Raw genomic sequence first — 21,547 nt, 5'->3', positions numbered from 1 at the left:
GGGACTGCAGTTAGTGGTTTGGCCTTGTGCTGCCTGAACAAACAAAGACTTCCCTGAAAAAGACATGACCTGGTTTGGCTGTGTATTAAACCTGTGTTTACCGTAGCTTGGTGGTGTGGTAGAGCACCTGAGCCATGAGGTTGGAGGTTCAATCCTCAGCCCTGGTGTCTTTGGGCAAGATTTAACCTGATGTTGCCCCCAGTGTTTACATCATTTTTAATGTGAGGTCAAGTATTTTCATGCACTATAAATACAGACCATTTAAATTATTATACAGTAATTTAGACAGATGTACAAGTTACCCATATACTTTGCAATATATAACTCCCCATCCTTTCCTCTTAAATGCTTATTTTATACCCAATTGTGTTACAGAGCTGTTGCCAAGTAACCAAATGAGGTTAATTTGTGGCAGATGTTTTTGCAAGCATTACACATCACATAAAAATGTGAAAAAACATATTTATTATTAGAAAACAATCAAACCACTTACGCAGTCTTTGTACTGCATAAAAATTAAATATATGCTCTATGTTAATTACTTTTTTGACATATACTGTAAATGTGCAGTGACTGTTCAGGTGGACATTCCCCTAAATAAAAGAGCATAGACTCGCAGATGTTTCATATACAATTTATTTCATTAGATAAAGGCATACACGTAGTGTGAGACCAAACATTCTAGAAGAAATATACATTTTCCCCCATTTTTTTTTATTTCCAACAGTGATCTCTTCTTTACAAAACATCAAATCAAAGGTACTGGTTTGAAAAATAATCACTGATCACCGCAGACTGTACAGCCCACAGTAACAGGAGTGCTGCTGTTCCTCTGGTGGAAAGTGAAGGGGGCTCCGTATTTTGAGGCAGAATCAACAGCCGTTGTTACACTTATTTCTCACTCTCACTCCTCGAGGCATAATCCAGTATGTTATCCACATTCACTCTGCCTATTCATTGATGTGTCATTTCTCCCTTAAGATGTGAAGTATCACAGCGCATATAACAGCTTAATAAAAGCAGTAAAATGGCCTCTCAGACTGAGTCACACACACACACGTTCAGGCTGAGTAAAATATAGTTAACACTCATGTTTTGCGGCCCTGCACATACAGTAGTTTAAGAAACACTGCTTAAGTACTAAGATGCATTTGTCAGGGAAACCCCTTTGTGAGCAGCTATGAAGAGAATGTGTCATTCATCTGTCTGTACAGCACTTCTGGAGAGCAGGAAAGCAACAGAAAGAAATGTCGACAGGGCTGAAAGTAGAAATCAGAACAGAGTGATTCTTTTCTTTTAAACCAAATGTTGGATTTTGTGTGTGATCGGTTGAAAAAGTTTTTAAGAAAATTACTGAACATGCACTAACTTTATTCGATAATATACAGTCATATATACAGAGTGGATTAGAGGCTTGTAGTGGAAAGGATTGAGGCTTTTTTTAAATGATTGATCAGCACTGGGCCAGAGCATCACATCGCTAAGCTGGGGGAGGAATACAGCACTGCTCTGACTTAGCTGCTTTTATTTTATTAATTCAGTATTCAGAGGCACACCAAACCCTATTGTTAATTTAGTGGCATGGATTTGAACGTTTCATTAAGTCCACATGGAACAATTCCACTGATTTCTCTCAGCCATGAATAGACTGAACCTGGGCTGCAAATTCATGAAGCACTGTTGGGGAAAATACAGTCTGTGATGTGTTTTTTAACCAAAGCCCCACACTACACTGTGTTTACTCCGACTGAAATGAATTAAGACTGTATCTGTCCTTGATGAGCACTGCTGCTCTGGGACCTTGGTGAATTCCTGCTGAAGAAAGCATGTTTCTTTCTCCCTGTGAGCAAACACCGAGAGAAATAGCTTGCTGGATATTTGGGCGTACACAGCTTTTGCACCACATTTATATCCATTAAAAGATGTAATGAAGCTATGTGCTCTAGATAAAAAGCTTTAGTAGTTTTATTCTCTCAGAATAAAAAGGAATGACTTCTTTTTCTGGGGACAGACCCAGTTACAAAGTGTACAGTATCATCCTTTTTTTTTCTAAGGGAGTATCAAACAGACAGAGTAAGGCAGTGGAAGAAGTGTGTGAGCATGAAAGTAGATTGTGTCATTTACAGTATCTAAAGTACAAGAGTGGAACAGAGCACGGGTTAATAGTAAGACAGGAGTCTTTTGTCGTGTTGGTGCTGAGGCCAGAAACAGTGGACCTGCCTAGATCTACACATCAGACACCCACCCTTCACCCCCCCACCCCCTTTTTGCTGAAAGTCACGAAGCCAGGCTTTAGAAACAGTGAGCAGTTCCACCCAGACCCATGCACAGCCAGAAAAAGCTACATTCCCTGCACAGATTACAGCCCTGTGCTCTGGAAAAAAGCCACACTGTACATTTCTTAGGGATTCAGGATTTTGTGCACAGGCCGGCACTGTGTGGGAAGAATAGCTTTTTATGCTGTGACACACATCAGGTTATGCAATCCATGTGTAATCTATCACTCAGGTGTAATAAGCATCTACAGTGCACAGCTCGGTTCGTTGGTGCAGTCATTGTGGCTGTGGTTACTGTCCACGTCCCTCTTCCTCAGCTCCCTGCCTGCCTTGTGCTGCTGACTGCTGCCGCCGTGGCTGTGGCCGTGGTGGGAGGACGATGGAGGCCGCTTGCCATGCTCTTGGTGCTGACTCTGGTGGTGGCCGTGAGTGTGCTCTCTGACCACGCCATGAGACTCACCCCCGAATCCCACCCCTCTCTTGGTGTCATCCGCAGCCTCAAAGTTGTCGTTGTGGTTGCCGTCAAGGATGTCGCTCTCCGGCACCACCTGCAAGTAGGCTCTGACGCGATGGTGACGGGTGCCTGCGTCATCACTGAAGTCGATGACACGGCACTCATAGGTTCCCTCATCAGACGGCTTGACTCGGGAGAGGCGGAGTTTGTGGGAGATGTTGCTTCCTACAACCTTCACAACCTGAGGAGGAGAAAAACAAAGAATTTTGGTGAGTACAACTAATTATTCTTGCCTTGGATTGTCACTACCCCCGCCTCCATCTGCTGGCTCCAGCGCAATATGTTCTTTATTTATGTATTTTAGGGGGGGGAAACTCAAATTTAGCTTTATTGCTAGTTTTCCTATAACGTAAACAAAGAAAAGAAAGGAAACAACTACAAACATGTAACAACAATACGATTTAAAGTATTACACCAATGGTGTTAGCAACATGCATATAGAAGTGGTTGAATTTGTATCAATATAAAATAAACATATATTTTTGACAGATACAAACTAGAACTACAGCACAGATGTTGTACTGTAGTTGCTTGTAATGTCATGTGGCTTGAAAGAACAACACAGCCGCACTTCATCCTCACCAATCACTTTGGTTCACACGCTCAGGCAAAGGTGCTGCCTAACAAATTCTATTTATGGGCTTGAACGCATGAAGATTCTACATCTTGGAGGTAAAGAAGCTGCAAGTTCACAGAGCAGCACCGCTGGGAGTCTGGGGACATGATGAGGCGTGACGCACAAAGATATAAATACAGATTCATTTATCACCCACCCACCTCCGTATGACGTAGGTAGATGTTGGATTATGTGTGTGTGTTTGCACATTCATTTGTGCATATGTAGCTGCCTGCTTAAATTTTTTACAACCTAATTGTGAAACCTTGTTTGTGAGTTTGTGTATGTATATCAGAGCATCTGCCATGCTTTTGTTTGACAATATGGATGTGAGCCAGCATCCATTATATACAGAGCTCATAATGATTTTCCAGCTGTATAGTCTGCAGTGTCATGGCTCCACACACACACACACACACACTTAGCCCCCAAAAACGCAGCTGGTGCTTTATTACAGCAAATCAGCAGCAGAGGAAGGAGGAAGGAGAGAGAGGCTTTGTGGTTCTGCAGGGGGGTCCTCCTTTACCACATAGGTGTTCAGAGCACGCATAAAATCATCCAGACAAGGAGAAATAAATGTGTCAGCATGGAATATACAACAATCTACAGTGCATGTACAGTATGTAATACTTCCTCTAATGGGATTAGAAAGTATGTCATAAAAAACTCCTCGTCCCTGATCCGAGAAAAAAACAATCCCACTCACACCGAAAGGCCTGTGGATGTCAGGTGAAATGTACAGTGGGGAAAAAAGTATTTAGTCAGCCACCAATTGTGCAAGTTCTCCCACTTAAAAAGATGAGAGAGGCCTGTAATTTTCATCATATGTATACCTGAACTATGAGAGACAAAATAAGAAAAGAAAATGTAGAAAATCACATTGTAGGATTTTTAAAGAATTAATTGGTAAATTCCTCAGTAAAAGAAGTATTTGGTCACCTAGAAACAAGCAAGATTTCTGGCTCTCACAGACCTGTAACTTTTTCTTTAAGAGGCTCCTCTGTCCTCCACTCGTTACCTGTATTAATGGCATCTGTTTGGAGTCGTTATCAGTATAAAAGACACCTGTCCACAACCTCAAACAGTCACACTCCAAACTCCACTATGGCCAAGACCAAAGAGCTGTCAAAGGACACCAGAAACAAAATTGTAGACCTGCACCAGGCTGGGAAGACTGAATCTGCAATATGTAAGCAGCTTGGTGTGAAGAAATCAACTGTGGGAGCAATTATTAGAAAATGGAAGACATACAAGACCACTGATAATCTCCCTCGATCTGGGGCTCCACGCAAGATCTCACCCCGTGGGGTCAAAATGATCACCAGAACTGTGAGCAAAAATCCCAGAACCACACGGGGGGACCTAGTGAATGACCTCCGGAGAGCTGGGACCAAAGTAACAAAAGCTACCATCTGTAACACACTGCGCCGCCAGGGACTCAAATCCTGCAGTGCCAGACGTGTCCCCCTGCTTAAACCAGTACATATCCAGGCCCGTTTGAAGTTTGCTAGAGAGCATTTGGATGATCCAGAAGAGGATTGGGAGAATGTCATATGGTCAGATGAAACCAAAATAGAACTTTTTGGTAAAACCTCAACTTGTCGTGTTTGGAGGAGAAAGAATGCTGAGTTGCATCCGAAGAACACCATACCTACTGTGAAGCATGGGGGTGGAAACATCATGCTTTGGGGCTGTTTTTCTGCAAAGGGACCTGGACGACTGATCCGTGTAAATGAAAGAATGAATGGGGCCATGTATCGTGAGATTTTGAGTGAAAACCTCCTTCCATCAGCAAGGGCATTGAAGATGAAACGTGGCTGGGTCTTTCAACATGACAATGATCCCAAACACACCGCCCGGGCAACAAAGGAGTGGCTTCGTAAGAAGCATTTCAAGGTCCTGGAGTGGCCTAGCCAGTCTCCAGATCTCAACCCCATAGAAAATCTTTGGAGGGAGTTGAAAGTCCGTGTTACCCAGCGTCAGCCCCAAAACATTACTGCTCTAGAGGAGATCTGCATGGAGGAATGGGCCAAAATACCAGCAAAAGTGTGTGAAAACCTTGTGAAGACTTACAGAAAACGTTTGACCTCTGTCATTGCCAACAAAGGGTATATAACAAAGTATTGAGATGACATTTTGTTATTGACCAAATACTTATTTTCCACCATAATTTGCAAATAAATTCTTTAAAAATCCTACAATGTGATTTTCTGGATTTTTGTTTCTCATTTTGTCTCTCATAGTTGAGGTATACCTGTGATGAAAATTACAGGGCTCTCTCATCTTTTTAAATAGGAGAACTTGCACAATTGGTGGCTGACTAAATACTTTTTTTCCCCACTGTATAAGGTACTGTTGGCTTCCCAGCATGCCCCCCTCACTGTTTAATATTAGGGTTATATTTGGTGTTGTAGAAATTAACATGCAGGGGCGTTCATTATAATCTCACTGTGGGCTGTAAGCACCAACACTGGCTTATCCTCGGCTGACAACACCACTACAAACTCACTGAAGATGAAGTCAGCATCTTAATGTGTTGTCTTAAAACTCAGATCTTTGTTTTAATACAGCATAATCACAACATCTGTGGATCATCCAGGACGAGGAGTTCCAATGTAATCATAAGCATTTTGTTCCTCATCTAATCATTTAACACCAAGGCAAACAGAAGGGCTTCCTCAGGAAAATACCAGCAGGCAGAGCTTTACTCACACTTATCTTTGTAGCATCCTTTGGCATCTCCTCGTCTGGAGCCACCTAAGAACAACAACAACAAACATGAGTGGAAACAGTTTGACTATTTATGTTGTTTTAAGAGAATTAAAATAGAAATACAATAGACATATGGGTGCATGTGTCACAATAGGGGAGTATCCTAGCTGAGCAGATGGTGGTACAGTAAGTCAAATGATGTCTTCACACTGAGTTGCTTATATACGTTTGTGTATTAGATGTATAAAGTTAATCAGGGAAACAAGTTCCTGTTACATACTTCATTAGTTGTCCACGGCTGCCTGTCTGTCCAGTCAAGATGGTTTCTGATGTACCACCACTGGATCTCCAGTGAATAGGAGGGTGTTCCTGCCCCTCTGAAGGAGCAGGCCATCTCCACATCCTGACCCCTCTGTGCTGTCATGTCATGCGGCACCTCTGTGAACATGGCTGGACAGAAACACAGACAATCAGGTTATTGTGGCTGAAACAATCATAGGATGACAATAAATAGCACAAAAGGTGAAAACATTAATCATAAGGGAAGTTCAAGTTTTATTAGACAATGGATATGAATGGATATAAACATTTACTTTTTAGGAAGTATTAGCCATAAATTCATAAAATACAACACATCCTCCCACAATGGCATTAAGATAAGATAGGATAAGATAAGATAAAAATACACACACATAAATCCACATTAATGTACATACACATACATATATATATATACAGTGGGTATGGAAAGAGCAGACCCCTTTAAATTGGCCAGATCTGTGTCTTGCCACAGTTCTGTCTCTCTCGCTCTTCAGGCAGTTCCTTTGACCTCATGATCCTCATGTGCTCTAACATGCACTGTGAGCTGTAAGGTCTTCTATTGACAGGTGTGTGTCTTTCCTCATCAAGTCCAATCAGTATCATCAAACACAGCTGGACTCAGATGAAGGTGTAGAACCATCTGAAGGATGATCAGAAGAAATGGACGCACCTGAGTTAAATATATGAGTCACAGCAAAGGCTCTGATACTTAGGCCCATGTCATATTTCACTTTTTCTTTTTTAATACATCTGCAAACATGTGAACAATTCTGTGCTTTTCTGTCAATATGGGGTGCTGTGTGTACATGAATGAGGAAAAAATGAAGTTAAATGATTTTAGCAAATGGCTGCAATATAACAAAGAGTGAAACATTTAAGGGGTCTGAATATTTTCCATACCCACTGTATGTGTGGTCTACTTTGAGCAGACCTGATTGTAAAGTCTGACGGCAGCAGGTAGGAAGGACCTGCGATAACGCTCTTTCACACAGTGTGGATGGATATAATCATTGACACAAGGCTAACCTTCAATGTTTTCATATCCAGACTCTTTGTGTCCCATGTTGGATCAATTCTTTTACTTAAGACCTGAGCTCCAACACTTCAGGTAACAATCATAGTTTTGTTAGAACATCTCCTTTTTCACATAATGAACCTCAAACCTTTTCATTTCCAAACAGACAGATTTTACATGCACTGATATGCAAACAGCAGTCGTAGTTTAGGAAATCACCTCTTTATTTGTGTGCTTTAATCATTGAGCTATGTTCTGTGAACTTTAAAACTATTTTTATGCCAATTGTCTTCACTCATAGATTCATCTGCTTTCAATAACACTGAGACAAACATTTGCCAACTAAGTGCCAGTTTTCATCTTACTTCATAGATTATCCCGGCCTGTTCATCCAGTGAGTCTGTGCTATGGATCCGTCTTGTATTACGAGAGCAATACAAGCCTCAAGTCATACATCCCACTTGTACATTGATCAGATCTGCTTGTATTTTTCATTTGTGAAACCTGAAACGCACCAGGTATTGATTTGACATTACACAAGCCGGAGCCAGCAACAATGCCCACGGCCCCTCTCTCGCAGATAATATTCAAAGCTGAGACATGAAAACCGCTGTGTAAGAGATGGGGCCTCTGAAGTTGCCCTTGGCAATTATTAATCTGTCTATTCCCCACTTAGCTGAAAAGCCCACAATACAAAATCCAGGCACTTTGCCCCAATAATGCTAGCATTCTGTGGACATTTGGAAAATCTGTAAATCTATTATAATGTGGGAGAGATTATTCTCACAAAGAAATCTACACACACCTCACAGCAGAGGATAATCTGGTCAGTCTTTCAAATCATTCCCACACTTTTTGTATTTAAAAAATGTTAAAAAGAAGATACCACATATCGTCTCCTGCTGCTCTTATATTACAGTAATTCACACACGTGCTGTTAGTAACAGCCATTTCTAATATCCACACTGTCATTGCTGAGGCCATAAAAGGCTGCGATGAGATAGGTCTACTCACCCCGAAGCATTATCATTATCTCCAAGATAAACAGTGGACCGCTGCAAGTCAGAGCTCAAAAGCAAGTGGCAAGACAGAGTCAACCCATCTACTGCAGGGGACGTGGAGATGGACACATTGATGGAGACATTTATATATATATATATATATATATAAGGGGAAGAGATGGAAAATTCCATATGTGTGTGTGCAATGATTCAAAAAATAAATAATCACCAACAGAGACTGAATTATAAGAGCAAGGCTGTGTGTGTTTGTCTGAGGCTAAAATATCGGAAGACTAAAAAAAAGAGGAATTAATATGAGGCTGTGTGTGTGAGAAGAGGAGTAAGGAGTGTGTGAGGTAGCACATAGCTGTGAGCGGAGGAAGCTGCAGGGGCGCCTGTTATCATTTATTTCTTTGAGAATTGGAATGTAGTAATTACAGCTGTGATAAAAAAGGGAGCAGGAGATGTTTCTTTGGGGGCCTAAACATAAACTTACATCTTATTCCCAGCAACACACTGTCTGGAGAGATTTATGAGCGACACTATTTAAAAAGACAGAAGGGACTTCTTCTTTTTAACAAGCGACACAAGTTATTTTTTTAAAACAAATACCTTCACCAAAATATTCTTTTACGCCCACATTTACATTCATCACTTCACCTAACAAACACACTTATTCACAATCCGTCCAAGGCGAGCTCAGGTCAGTGTCAGTGCTGACACACACGTTAGTGAAAAGACTTAAATCGGCTTAAAAACCTTTCATCTTTATCGACTCAACCTTCACCTGATCACATGTGATATAAAGCCTATGATCACAAATAGTCAGTCAATATGTGGCATTGATTTGACATTTACATTGATATTGACTGCACCTCCAAAGACAGATGAGATGACACGGCTCTTATTTCACCCATCAACACTGAAATACACAACCAGTGATTAACCACAATCCAACATGACCTGCTGACGTGGAAACACTGTTCCTGTAGGCATAATGCACATGCCACATGTACATTCCTGTTTTTTCTCAACAAGGGAAAAGTAATGTTTGTTGTAACTTCAGTTTAAAGTTTTAAAAAAAACACACACACACAAAAATAAACTGCAATTGGCTGAACTCACCATAGCTCCATGCGTGACTTCTTCGTTGGTGTGCATGTATGTGTTTGTCTGAACACCCGCCCCACTCTGCCTCTGATTGGTTTACCATGAAATTGGCCTCTACCTTAGCCAATCATATGTGGTTTTCTTGCCCTCCCCTCTCATCAAAGAAAACAGGTTGCAGCTCCCAGACACTTCTAAACAGTAAGGCTGCAATTTATTGTCAGTGCGGTAAATCGTTTGATTACTTGTTTGATTACCTGAAAAAACGTTTATTAAAAACTCTCACTGCTTATCAGTGACTATCAGTGGCCATGGCCATTTTTTACCTTCTTTTTTTAAAATTTATCCACTGCTGCAGTGACTTTGAATTCATGCCTGCAGACAACTTTTTAGCTGCTCACTTTTCCCCTTCTGCTCTTTCATATCTTAAAAAAAATATTCCACTACATCCCTTTTGCCAGTACTCATAAGTTATTTCACAGTCGCATAACAAGGATATTGAGAGACTCGTCATGCATTTGCTTCTGTGCATTTTGCCCGCGGGCTTGTATAACCCGGGCTCGCTCCTCTCATCGACACAACGCACTACTGCAACAGTCAGTTTTTTTTCATACTCTGGCAACACCGAGCCTCTTCGTGCCTTTTCTGCTCTCGATGTGAATCCATCATGATCGGGCAGTCGGTGGCATCAGCCTCTGAATGTCAATGCTGTTCAGTGTGCGAGGTGGCTGGTGGTGCATCAAGACAGCCACAGTATTCTCAGGAGCTTTCAAATGGATTCATAACAACCGAGGAAGTGGCTACAATGTAATGCGACTCATTACCTATTAAAATGGTAAACAGGCTAATGTAAGTGCATCCAACAATAATTTGGTCTATATTCCTTCATGGATGTATTTTACACATTAATAAGTTGAAGCTTGTTCTTGCTACTGTGTGCAGCATGACAACGATGCCAGACCAGTCGTCTCCCTGAAGGTACTGCATGATGGTCGAAGAATCTCAACATCTGAGGGCCCTTAAACCTTTTCCGAGGGCCTGCAGGGTATAGAAGGTGAATTCATTTTCCTCATGCCGTCCTCCACAGGGAGGTCAGAGGTCAGGCTCAGCAAGAACTGCAACTCTAGAGCTGGCTGGAGTTTGATCTTATTCAAGGACACATCAGGAAGGAGGATGCAATTAAACCGGCACACAAACCTGCAAGATGGTTTCTGTAACAGCGGCTGTTTCAGTACTATGTATGCCGTGTCTAAGTGTGTTTCATTAATATAAGCTTGTGTTTGGCATGTTGTCTTAATTTGACAGCAGTGTTAGCAGTGTTTGCTTAGCTATAGTGAGCTGAACACTAATTAGGACTGTCAGCACACACAGTCTTTTTCTAGTACAAAATTGAAGTGCATACAAAAATAATGTAAAAATGCAAAAGAGGAAAATGATTTGTGTGTGTGTAAAATTAAAATGAAGTTGTAGTTGTTTGTTTTTTGTTTTGTTTTTGTTTTACTTGAGTATTTACATGTGCTCCCTCCTAAAACATTCAGCTAAATAATAACATATAAAAGACAACAAAAAGATATATATATATATATATATATATATATATATATATATATATATATATATATATATATATATATATTCTTTTTTATTCTATTCTTTTCACACTATGCACATGCACAGTGCATGGCTTGCATAATTCATTTTTTGTGCATCCACTCAGAGCGACATGCATACATGCATAGCATATATATCTATATAGCATATAATATCTGAGTATGTGTGGACCTTCACCACCCTTGGGTTTGCCAGCTCTTCTACTTGAGCTCAGATTCCTGCTGTTTTGGCCCAAATCCCAGCTGCCGGCCTGACTCCCCACTGCGCAGGTCAAACACTGTTTTCCCTCTTAATCAAATGTAAAAGGTTAAAAGGAGAACATGGCTCCCCGAGCCAGAGGGTTCAGCCAGAACACCAAGGACGAGTCATTTTTTCCCCCCTGTAATTCAACACAACAATGGCGCTACCTCTGCACAAGAAAATTATTACCACATCATTCCTCACAAACAAAACAACAACAAAAAAACACAATGAGAGCGGAGGGCTCAGAATAACAACTAAGCCCTTGTAGTACAAAGCAGTTTGAGATTAACGTGCTTAAAGCATCTCTTGTTTCACCACACGTGTCTGAGAGTAGCAGCAAGCGAATGAGTGAATGACTGTGACTATATGTGGGGAAATACAAACTGTTAATAATCAGCCCATCATAGTATTACAGCAGTTTAAAGCCATTCTACAGTAATATTTATAGAAATTACATCATCTTAATTCTGGTTTCTCTTCTGTTTTCTCTGAAGGACTACATCACTTGTCTGGCTCAGAGCCTCCAGTTGGAACAATAAGAAATTCAGGACTTGAGCTGTGGCTATTTCTGTCCTATGCATATAAAAAAAACCATGCAGCCTGTGAGAATCTGCACAATGTCTCCTTTCCTCATGGGGAACAGTGACGAGCATGGCCACCTTCAAGTCAGCTATAAATGATCAACAGCCACCGTAGATGGGTAATAATGTTGTAAAAATATCCACAGTAATTGATTATGGTTGCTTTGAAACCGCAAACCACACACACACACACACACACACACACATCAACCTACCGAGACAGAATCTTTAAATCTGTTACTGCAGACAGTCTATTCATCTCTTTGTATTTATGTTTGCTAAATGTTTTATCTCTACTACATTTTATGGTGCTGTGACAAGTGAAAATCTTCACTGTGTTATATGTATAATGTCATCCGACAATTGGCAAAATCATATATTTACTGCATATCTGTGGACTCTACATACTGTACAGCAGTGTGATGTGTACAAAAAGGCCATATGCCACTCTAACATGCATACTAACCCTTGCCCTGTACTTGTGGGGATTGGCCAAAACGGCGACTACACGATAGGACTGGTTTTCGTAAATTGTGTTTGAATTTGTGTGTAATAAGATCTTTACCCCGTGTTTAATCTCTAACCTTCAGTTATTTTTAGGCTAAACTTAGCTGCAAGTAAAAACAGCAGGTGATAACAAAGCAGCTCGCAGTGTCAGGGAGACTCGAACCCTGGACTCCTGAGCGAAAGTGTACCACATTGTGGCATAAACGCAACACAATGTCATATGTCAGGCAATATGTCTATATGTTTCATTACCATAAATGTTACTATGTGTCATGTCTGGCCTCATATGAGGCCCTATTGTGGCCAACTGTTACACAAGCTTAGCTGTCCAACTATAATTCTGTACATATTTCAACACATATTTCAACATCTGAAAGCTCATTGTCTATTATTTAAAAAAAAACAACAAAAAAACAAAACAAAAGTGTGGAGAAATCATTGTGTATATATGAAAGTCTGACATGTGTGACCCTTCTCTCTGCATCAGCACGTCCATCCTCCTGCTGTGCTTTATCTCTCTCTGTTTCTCTCTCTTTTTCATTTCCTTCCAAACTTGCCAGGCAGCTCCTCAGAAATAATTAGCGGGTAACGAGTCTCTCACATGGCCTCATAACAAGCTTCACGCTCCAGTAATGAGCTTCTAAACAGTTCTGCGGTAAACAGCTACCACCAGTTACATAGAGAACCTGCCGGAAGCCTTAAGCCCGAGCAAACCCAAAGTCAAACCAGCCTGAGCAAGCAAAACCCGCCAGATTGTTTTGTCTCTTTGGAACGCGTTATTATTATTTTTTTTTGAAGACTCGCTAATGAGAAACCACAAATGAATTCTCTGCAGAGGCACAGTTGGAATTTGTTGTGCCTATTGCCTATTCATAAGTGTACAATACTTCACAACTTTCATCAGCAGTCCAAACAACAGAATGAAATAAAGTGTTTCTGCGGCATAATAAATGAAAAATAGTTTGAGGGCAGGGGAATTTAGAAATGCTGTTTCAAAACATTATTAAAAAGGAGCTTTTTGAAGAAACTTTACCGCTACGAGAGAAAAAAAAAACACTCAGTGGTCCCCATTCTGTTATTTGTCATGGCTTTTCCAAAACAATGAAGATAATCTGGCCTGCCTGAGTGACTAATTTGAGAAGATCTTGGGAATAATCTATGCACATATTCTAGAAGCACAACTGTAACTTACACCTACCATCTATCATCATTAAACTTCTATTCACAGTGAAATATAACATGACAGAATTCACACCATCAGCATTTCAGCTAATAGAAAAGGACACATCACAGCGAGTGTGTAATGATTTTCACAAGCCTTAGTGAAAATGCTGTGGGGTGTATGTGTGTGTGTGTCTGTGTGTGGTCAGTGCAGCAGGAGCTGAGCTAACTAGCCATAAAACAGTGATGGATGATATGAAGCTTTAAACCACATAGTGTAAATGCCACATTGTTTACAGCCATTCATGAGGGTTTGTAAATGCTATAAGTCTCTAACTTGACAGCATGGAGAATGGATGAGATCATTTCTGGTGATTTATTTCCTCAAAAAGTCTTTTTTTTATATGTTTAACTGCATGTGACCCAAAACATTTAGATACAAATATGACAAAAATGATTCTAATTAGAGGTCCACTTTATTTGGAGTAATGGAGGAGCAGTTTTCCAAACCAGCCACCATGATAGTCTTAATCAGAAAGTGGATAGCACACAGGCTGAAGTGTTTGTCTAATTAGGTGCAGACAGTAAAGTGTTTACCGTACATGTCTTTGTTGGTTTGTCAATCATACATCATTGGTATACAAAAGCACAACAATGATCTGAATCTTCTTCAGGAACTCTATGGATGATGTCACCGAAGTTTCGTCCATTTTAATTGTAGTTTCTGAACTAATTTTTCCTAGTGCCAGAGGTCAGGGATGAGTGGCCTCCTAAAGGACCAGTGCGTGAAATACAGGAGGATCTATTAAAGTGGAATCTCCAACTTTTAAGGGTTCAGTCTTGAAGCAGTTTTGATAAAAAAAAAATAGTAACACTGAATGGAACAGCACAAATTGCATTAAATACTTATGTTAAGAGAAATTGTATTATTATATATCAAAATCAAAAAAGACTATTCTGCTTGGTTTCCTTGTGAGAGGTCCCCACGACCACGAAGGGACTCGAACCCTCAATCTTCTGATCCGAAGTCAGACACCTTATCCATTAGGCCACGCGGTCACATGACACTGGGCAATCACATCACAGCATGTGATCATATATATTAACAACCATGAAAGTAGAAAATTTATTAGGTAGAATGCTGAGATATGTAGATGAGATATGTATGTATGAGATATGTAGACTATGCATCCAATTACACAGTTTTTTTGTCTAATTTAACAAGGCCACGTCAAGAGAAGACCCCCCCCCCCCTTTTCTCCACCCTGATGTTTAGTGCTAGTCGTATAACAGACCTTCCCTGGATTGGATCACACATGGGCATACTCTGATACTACACTGACTCTGTGTTTGAGAGCTGGCAGAATAAAGTCCATTTAACATCCAGCCCGAGCGATTTGGACATTTTCATTGTCAGAAACAGCTCAGTGCGTATGTGAACACAGGCGCTGCCAAGGCAAGCAAATATTTAAATACAAAGAAAGACTCGAAGAATAATGGCAGGCTAATGGTGAAGCTGAGTGATGACCTGCATTGCATTCACACACTGGTATCCTTCATTCATATGTGTGCACACAGAGTTGTTTTAAGCCTATAATGTCTCAGTAGCTGTGGGCTCTGCGGTATTTTTTTCCTCACATGTCTCCCCAAAGGCTCAATTTCCCTGTTTCCTGCATTACAGTGTGTGAAAACACAGCAATTAAAGCACCGCACCAAACAATCAGTCAATGAATCTGATGTGTGTGTAGCTCACTCCAGAGATAGAGCGATCAATAAAGCCATCTCCAAGGTGAATCTATGGCAGCTCCCAGCAGACACAGAAAACCGCTGTGCAAAGTGCAGAGATACAGCCGTGTTTTCAACGGGCAACAACAAAATAGTCAGTGCTCAGACTACTAAGCAGCCAACAACTCTTATTCAACTTAACTTATTCACAACATTGTTTTCTCTTTTGGTATGCAGTATGCTGATTTTTAGCAGCAGCGTGGCCGTGGCAGAAAGACTAGTTTCAAAGAAGAGGAGACGACGAAGTCAGAGGCGAAATGAAAGAAGCAGGCCTGCAGAAATCACAACAGGGAGCATCTTTCTTCCTCTGCCTTTTTAAAAGCTGCCTCCACCAGCTTATTCTCCTGAGCCATGGCAGCAGCGGCAGAGAGGAGATGTAGCAGGAGAGAGACGGGGAGATATCAGCACTCTGTATCTAATCTCCCTACCCTCTCTAATGCACCCTGGAGTATCCTCTCCAGCACCGACACGGGCAGAAAGATAGGAGTCGACAGCTGCACAAGCTAAAAACCCAGCACCGAGCTTTACAGCTAAAGGTAAGCCTTCCCTGCTGGGCCTGACTCAGAACAGAGTTTGTGGGTGGAGGAAGGATGGCTTAAAGAGACCGGAAAAGGCTTATCAATCACTCTGAGCCCAGGGGCTCAAACAAAAATGGCTTGCAGACAGTTGTACACATAAACACATGATATCATATTCCTTTAAAACAACAGCTTGTCAGCAGGAGGAAAATAAGAAGTAGTTGCTTCCAGTTGCATGTCTTTTGTAAAGTCAAAATTAGATCATTCTACATTTTCTATACAAACTCAAAGTAAGTTATTTATGACACAGTTTAATGCAAAAAGCTCTCTCTTTTCTTAGGTGCACCAAATGAGACAGAACTTTCTGCTGAGGCTTTCTTTAACTTGCTTAAAATAAGATGTTTACCAGTTTGCCAGATTCTGAAAAAAAGTACCAAAGCCAGGAGTTACTGTGCAGATTGAAAAAGCTCTACCAGCAGTGCACCATGGTATCAGCATTTATCAGCATGTTCTGCCCTTGTGAACACCAGCTGTGGTAGAAAACTTTTTTTTAATTACACAGTAAGCCTAGAAGCAACACAGGAACTTTTGGAGTGTAATTTTACAACTGCTCATATACAAACTGGGCCAATATGCTAATTCTGAGAGACCAGTTCTACATACTGAGACTGGATATTGTTAACTAACATGTTAACAATACACACATACAGATAATATAGTAAGTTTGACAACCATTTACTGTATAATACCATTGAGCCTGACAGAAATTTCTGTGGGGTAATCAAACTATACAGCACATGCTGAAGATTGAAACAATCAAGTTTCTGTGACCTACAGTCCCCTTAATCACAACCTGCAGTGGAAGATCGACACTGACTGAATCCATCGTCAAAACAGCACAGCAGAAAACATCCTGCCACGAGCAATCACCGAGTCTGTTCCCTGCACATCAATCACAGTCTGGTTGAGCCGGGTAAGTTACAGACAATTATGTCAGCCGTGCCAAGCTGGCCACAATCCACCGCTTAAACACCTGCAGGAAACAGGCAGACTGAATGTTTAACTGGCAAAGCTAGAACACCTTCTCACATGCCAAGTTAGAACCAAAGCACTTCCTGTATGTCTGTTAAATACATACAGCATCCTTTACACTGATACAATGAGGCACTTGTGTTTACAGAATAGACCTAACTATTATGTGTGTTTGCATATAAATGCCTGGAATAAAATTTTGGAACTTGGTGGAATTATGGGAAATATTTAGTGCTACATAAGCAGAGGTACAGTTTGAATCTCGAAAGTGCACATGGATGGACTTTTCTTGTGATTGATGCTCTGTTCGGTTTGACGGTTTGGAGTCATACAATTGAAAGGCATAAGCTGTTTGCAAAGAGGCAAAAGAGCCTCCCATCATCTCCACACTGTTAAAGGCCAGAGCTGTGAAAGCTTTTGTGTCCAAAGCTGGAGCGAGAAGAGGAGGGTGGATGAGGTGGTGGTTGTGGTTGGGTGTTGGTAGTCAGGACAGCTGGAACTGAGCCTCAGTGTCTGGCAGGGAGTGGTGAAATTCCCTCCCACCTGAATCACACCTCCTCTCCTCCTGCTCCTCCTCCTTCCCTTCATTCTCCTGTTCCTTCTATTCTCCCTCTCTTCTTCCTCCTCCTCGCCCTCATCCCCGCAGGTTACTGTTGTGTGAAGCTCTCAAGGGGCGAGCTGACAGCATGGATAAATGAGTGAACTGGCTTGTTGGATATACACACCATTCGGCACACACTTCTATACCCAGTGTTTACTCAATAGAAGTACATATTCTGGTACACAGAGAAAGCATAGAGTCAGAAGTTGTTGTTCAATTTACACACACACACACAGACAGACACACACAGACAGACAGACACAGCAGATGTATAGCCAGTCACAGGAGGTTTACCAACAGGGCTTCCTTACACTCCTTTCCCTCTCTGCCTCTATTAAGGCTGACATTGATGAATGACAGAGATTACAGGACAGACTGCCGCTTAGCTTCATCACAGAATCAATATAATCAAACACAGAGACACAAAGAGCATCCAGGGAACTTTACACTCCACAAAATGGAGGCAGGAAAGGTAACAGAACAACACCAGAATGCATAGAAGTGAGGGTTTACACCGGAGTTTTACACATCGAACTCCTTGTGGAGGTCTCTGGCATCACTGCAGGGGGATGTGAAGGCTCAGCTGGGCTTTGCTTGCTATAATATATATAATGTCACGCCCATTGGCGAGCACTTGTGGTCCACACACTAGACAGACCTCCATCAACAGCTTTTCAGATCATTGAGCAAAGCCCATTAACCCTTTTTTACCCCAATAAAGGTAACATGAAGTGATGCTGCAGCCATGCCTGCGTGACTGCATGATCTTTGTTTGGTGTGTTCAGGCCTTTATGTCTTCTATTCTTTACAGCATCTCACAGCAGGGATGTCTATTAATATTCACTCCTAACATCTTCAGATGGCAGTCAGGGTGATACATTTTGTGGAAACGATAAAAATGAAGCTAAAAGCCATCTCTGCTACTTTTGTTATATAAATGTGTCAGAAAAAGTAATAATAAAAAATAAAATATATATAAAATAATAAAATCAAACGTGATTGCTATGAATGATTTGCAGATTAATTTATTCCCACACTCAGTTTGAAGTCATTGAAAAAGCTCAAGCTGCATTTATTCCAAACACTTTGTGCTTCTGATTTCCTTTTAGCAAGGCTCCAATGTTTAATGCGTTCGCATTTCTTAGGCTTTAGCCACGAGTGAGGTCTGCATCGTTAACGGCAGGAATCATAATGTTCAGTGCTCATAAAATGATTTCGTGATACGTTTTTTTGTCTATAAACAGAAAAGGATTTAACCAGTTAGGTAGATTGTAATGCATGGATTAGCTCATCAGTTATTCAAATAAGCAGGGATCTAGATGACAGATTAATGACTCTAATTGATGGAGGAAAGACAACAAATGACCTGGGATTTAGATAAACAAACACACATATTTACTGAGGATGGAGGATTAACTGTTAATTTAAACACAAATTATTAAATGCAGAGGTTACTGACTACCGTATATAAAAAGAATTACCACTGTGAATCAGAGAAATTAACAATAAATCCAGTTTTTTTTGTTCAGATTTGGTGGAACAATTTAAAACAGGACTGTAATCTGAATCTGTCAGCTGTAAAATAAAAGACTTAGATTTACAGCTTGTTTGTCACTTCGAAGCCCAAAAGACATGACTTCTTTGATGTGATCGACACTAGACTGTATTTAGATGTAGCACTTTTTGGTGTAATGAATTCAAATCAACCCTTTTTACTCGATAGAAAAAAACATGAAGCCACAGCTGTAGGTCTGAAAGAAAGTGTGTATCTTCCACTTAAGCTCATTATGGTTGTCCAAGCAAATGTTAAGACTAATTTGGACTCATACAATCCTGCATCTTGGCCTCATTATTTGTATACTGACTGAAGCTCAGCCCTTTGCTAAATGCCATCCCCCTTTCTGACTCATCTTCGGTCTTATCTCCACATTAAAACAAGAAATGTCTTGCGTATGCAGCGGCTGTTAAGAAATAGTGTTTCTAAAAACAAAACAAATAATTAAAGTAATGCAGTGATTTCAAGATAGCATTTTCTTTTTTTGTTTACTTTAATCTGGTTGTTTTAAAAGCACCATCAGGGAAATCATTCACATCATTTACTCATTTAACAGCATTTAAGTCTCCTTTTTGTAAACAAAGCTGTGGAGGACTGAGGACAACAAGAATTACAGCAGCAAGCAAAAAGTGCATATGCGTGAGTTTCTTTCTGTCTTAAGTGTTTAGTACAGCAGGAAATTTTCCCAGGCACTGGGAATCATTGGAGGGACTCTATAGATGAGCAGTGGCAGGCACGAAGTGGTGCAGCCATTTACAAGAACTCAACCCTTAGTCAGCCAGCCATATTGTTTAAATGCTGCATGTCTTTTGTTTTCAGAAGAAGGTGAGGTGAAGTTCAACCAATCAGCATCATTCAGTGGCCCGCAGAACATATCCCACTGCTTCTTCTTCCAAAACATCCCTGATTCCTCCTGGTCCCAGGAGGGAAGTTCAAGTGTTTGCCATTGCTTTAAAATCTTTTGGGCTTTTTCCATAGCAGGAACTAACCAGGAACCTTGGGAGGAACTTAAGAGTTTTGTTTCTGTTGCAGGGACAGTAATATAAATTATTATTTACTTTTCATTCAATTATATATTTCTTACTGAAAATGCTGTGTTATTTTCCTTATTTTAAGCAGCATTTATGTGTGTATATTTAGTTTGATTGTGCTTTGACACATCCCACATTAAGGTGTTTTTCCCCCACAGGACACAGTGGTACATCCTACTAATATAGGGTTATTTATGCAGTAAAGCTAGGGCATTTAAACACAGAGGCCTGAGGGGACTGAGTCATGGAACAGCAGTTTTTTGGCCGTCCTGTACCGACTCCTTTTTCAGCCCCGGAGGTCGCCTCTCCTTCTTTCCAGGACTGTCAGGAAAACAGCAGAAACATACTGTTCCGTTTTGCACTTAAACTTGTTGGATGACTATTGGTGGTCCATCCCATCCCATCCCACAACTTTAGGACCAGCACATTTATTGATCTTTTATAGTAAAGAAAGCTACTAGCTCCCTGTGTCAGGTGAGGACAGTAAAAAAAAAAAATCAAGGTGATATAGTTAAGTGGGTGGACAGAGGACAGACTGTGACTGTGTGTAAACGCAACACTGCAGGGCTTTGTTGTTAGGTGTCTGGCAGGGCTGCGATTTATTGCAGTGTCCTAATAGCAAAGGTGAACACAAATAATCCTGCACTTCAAACTCATCAGCTATTTGGATCCTGATTCATATTAACAGGGATTAATGCATGTGTAACACACATTTTTTAAAACTTCATCTGCACAAATCAAAAAGATGAGAACAAATAAGCGTGCAGTTTCCGTTTAGTGCAGCTCATTACATTAGGAAAAAATAACTTACTTAAAGAACACCTCAGGACTCCAGACAGCAGTGGCAGTAGCTGAGAGGGAACAGAGGCACCTGGCCTACTTTCCAAATCTTAAAGTAAATCACATTCAATTAATCAGAGGTGAAAAAAAAACGCTTTGCCTGTAAGAGGCGGGTGTATGCCCTGCCTGCATCAGTGCTGGATCTTTTCATCTTCTCTGTGGCAGCCACAACGGTGACAACTTCGCTGCATTAACACATGTAAGGGAAGGAGAAAAAGAAGGGAGCGAAAAGGAAGGTGAGACACCACCGAAAAAAAGAAGAAGACAGAGACAAAACAGAGAGACAGAGCATGACTTTGACACAGCAGATTAAAAAAGAATAACAGGCGCGAAAAGTGTCACATCTAATAGGGCCACGACACATCAGGCCCCCTCCAAGACGCCGAGCTGTCACACAGGAACATCTCTGTCTTAAAAAAAAAAAAAAATGAGCTGTGTCTTCACAGCGCTAATCAGAACCGACGTTGGGAATACAACTCCTCAGTTGTAATCTATTTGCAGCAGCGACACTAAGCTTCAT

General features: G+C 40.9%; 1 protein-coding gene and 1 non-coding gene across 2 annotated transcripts in view; both read right to left on the bottom strand.

Moving 5' to 3' along the window:
• Positions 1 to 620: 620 nt before the first annotated feature.
• The window catches only part of vstm2la (V-set and transmembrane domain containing 2 like a), a 34,017-nt gene continuing 13,090 nt past the window's right edge, over positions 621 to 21,547 (bottom strand). Inside the window, exons 2-4 of the mRNA XM_028410045.1 lie at positions 6,399 to 6,568; positions 6,119 to 6,163; positions 621 to 2,971 (exon numbers count right to left, since the gene is read on the bottom strand). Of these exons, the coding sequence (XP_028265846.1) occupies positions 2,522 to 2,971; positions 6,119 to 6,163; positions 6,399 to 6,568 (665 nt within the window). The 3' untranslated portion in view covers positions 621 to 2,521. The remainder of the gene's footprint in view (positions 2,972 to 6,118; positions 6,164 to 6,398; positions 6,569 to 21,547) is intronic.
• trnar-ucg (transfer RNA arginine (anticodon UCG)) lies at positions 14,652 to 14,724 on the bottom strand. Its single transcript has one exon. It is a non-coding gene; the product is annotated as a tRNA-Arg (tRNA).

The sequence above is a fragment of the Parambassis ranga genome, chromosome 7 (assembly GCF_900634625.1).
Source record: "Parambassis ranga chromosome 7, fParRan2.1, whole genome shotgun sequence".
NCBI classification, from domain to species: domain Eukaryota; kingdom Metazoa; phylum Chordata; class Actinopteri; family Ambassidae; genus Parambassis; species Parambassis ranga.
The sequence above is the reverse complement of the archived record's forward strand: the minus strand, read 5'-3'. Positions and strand labels throughout refer to the sequence as shown.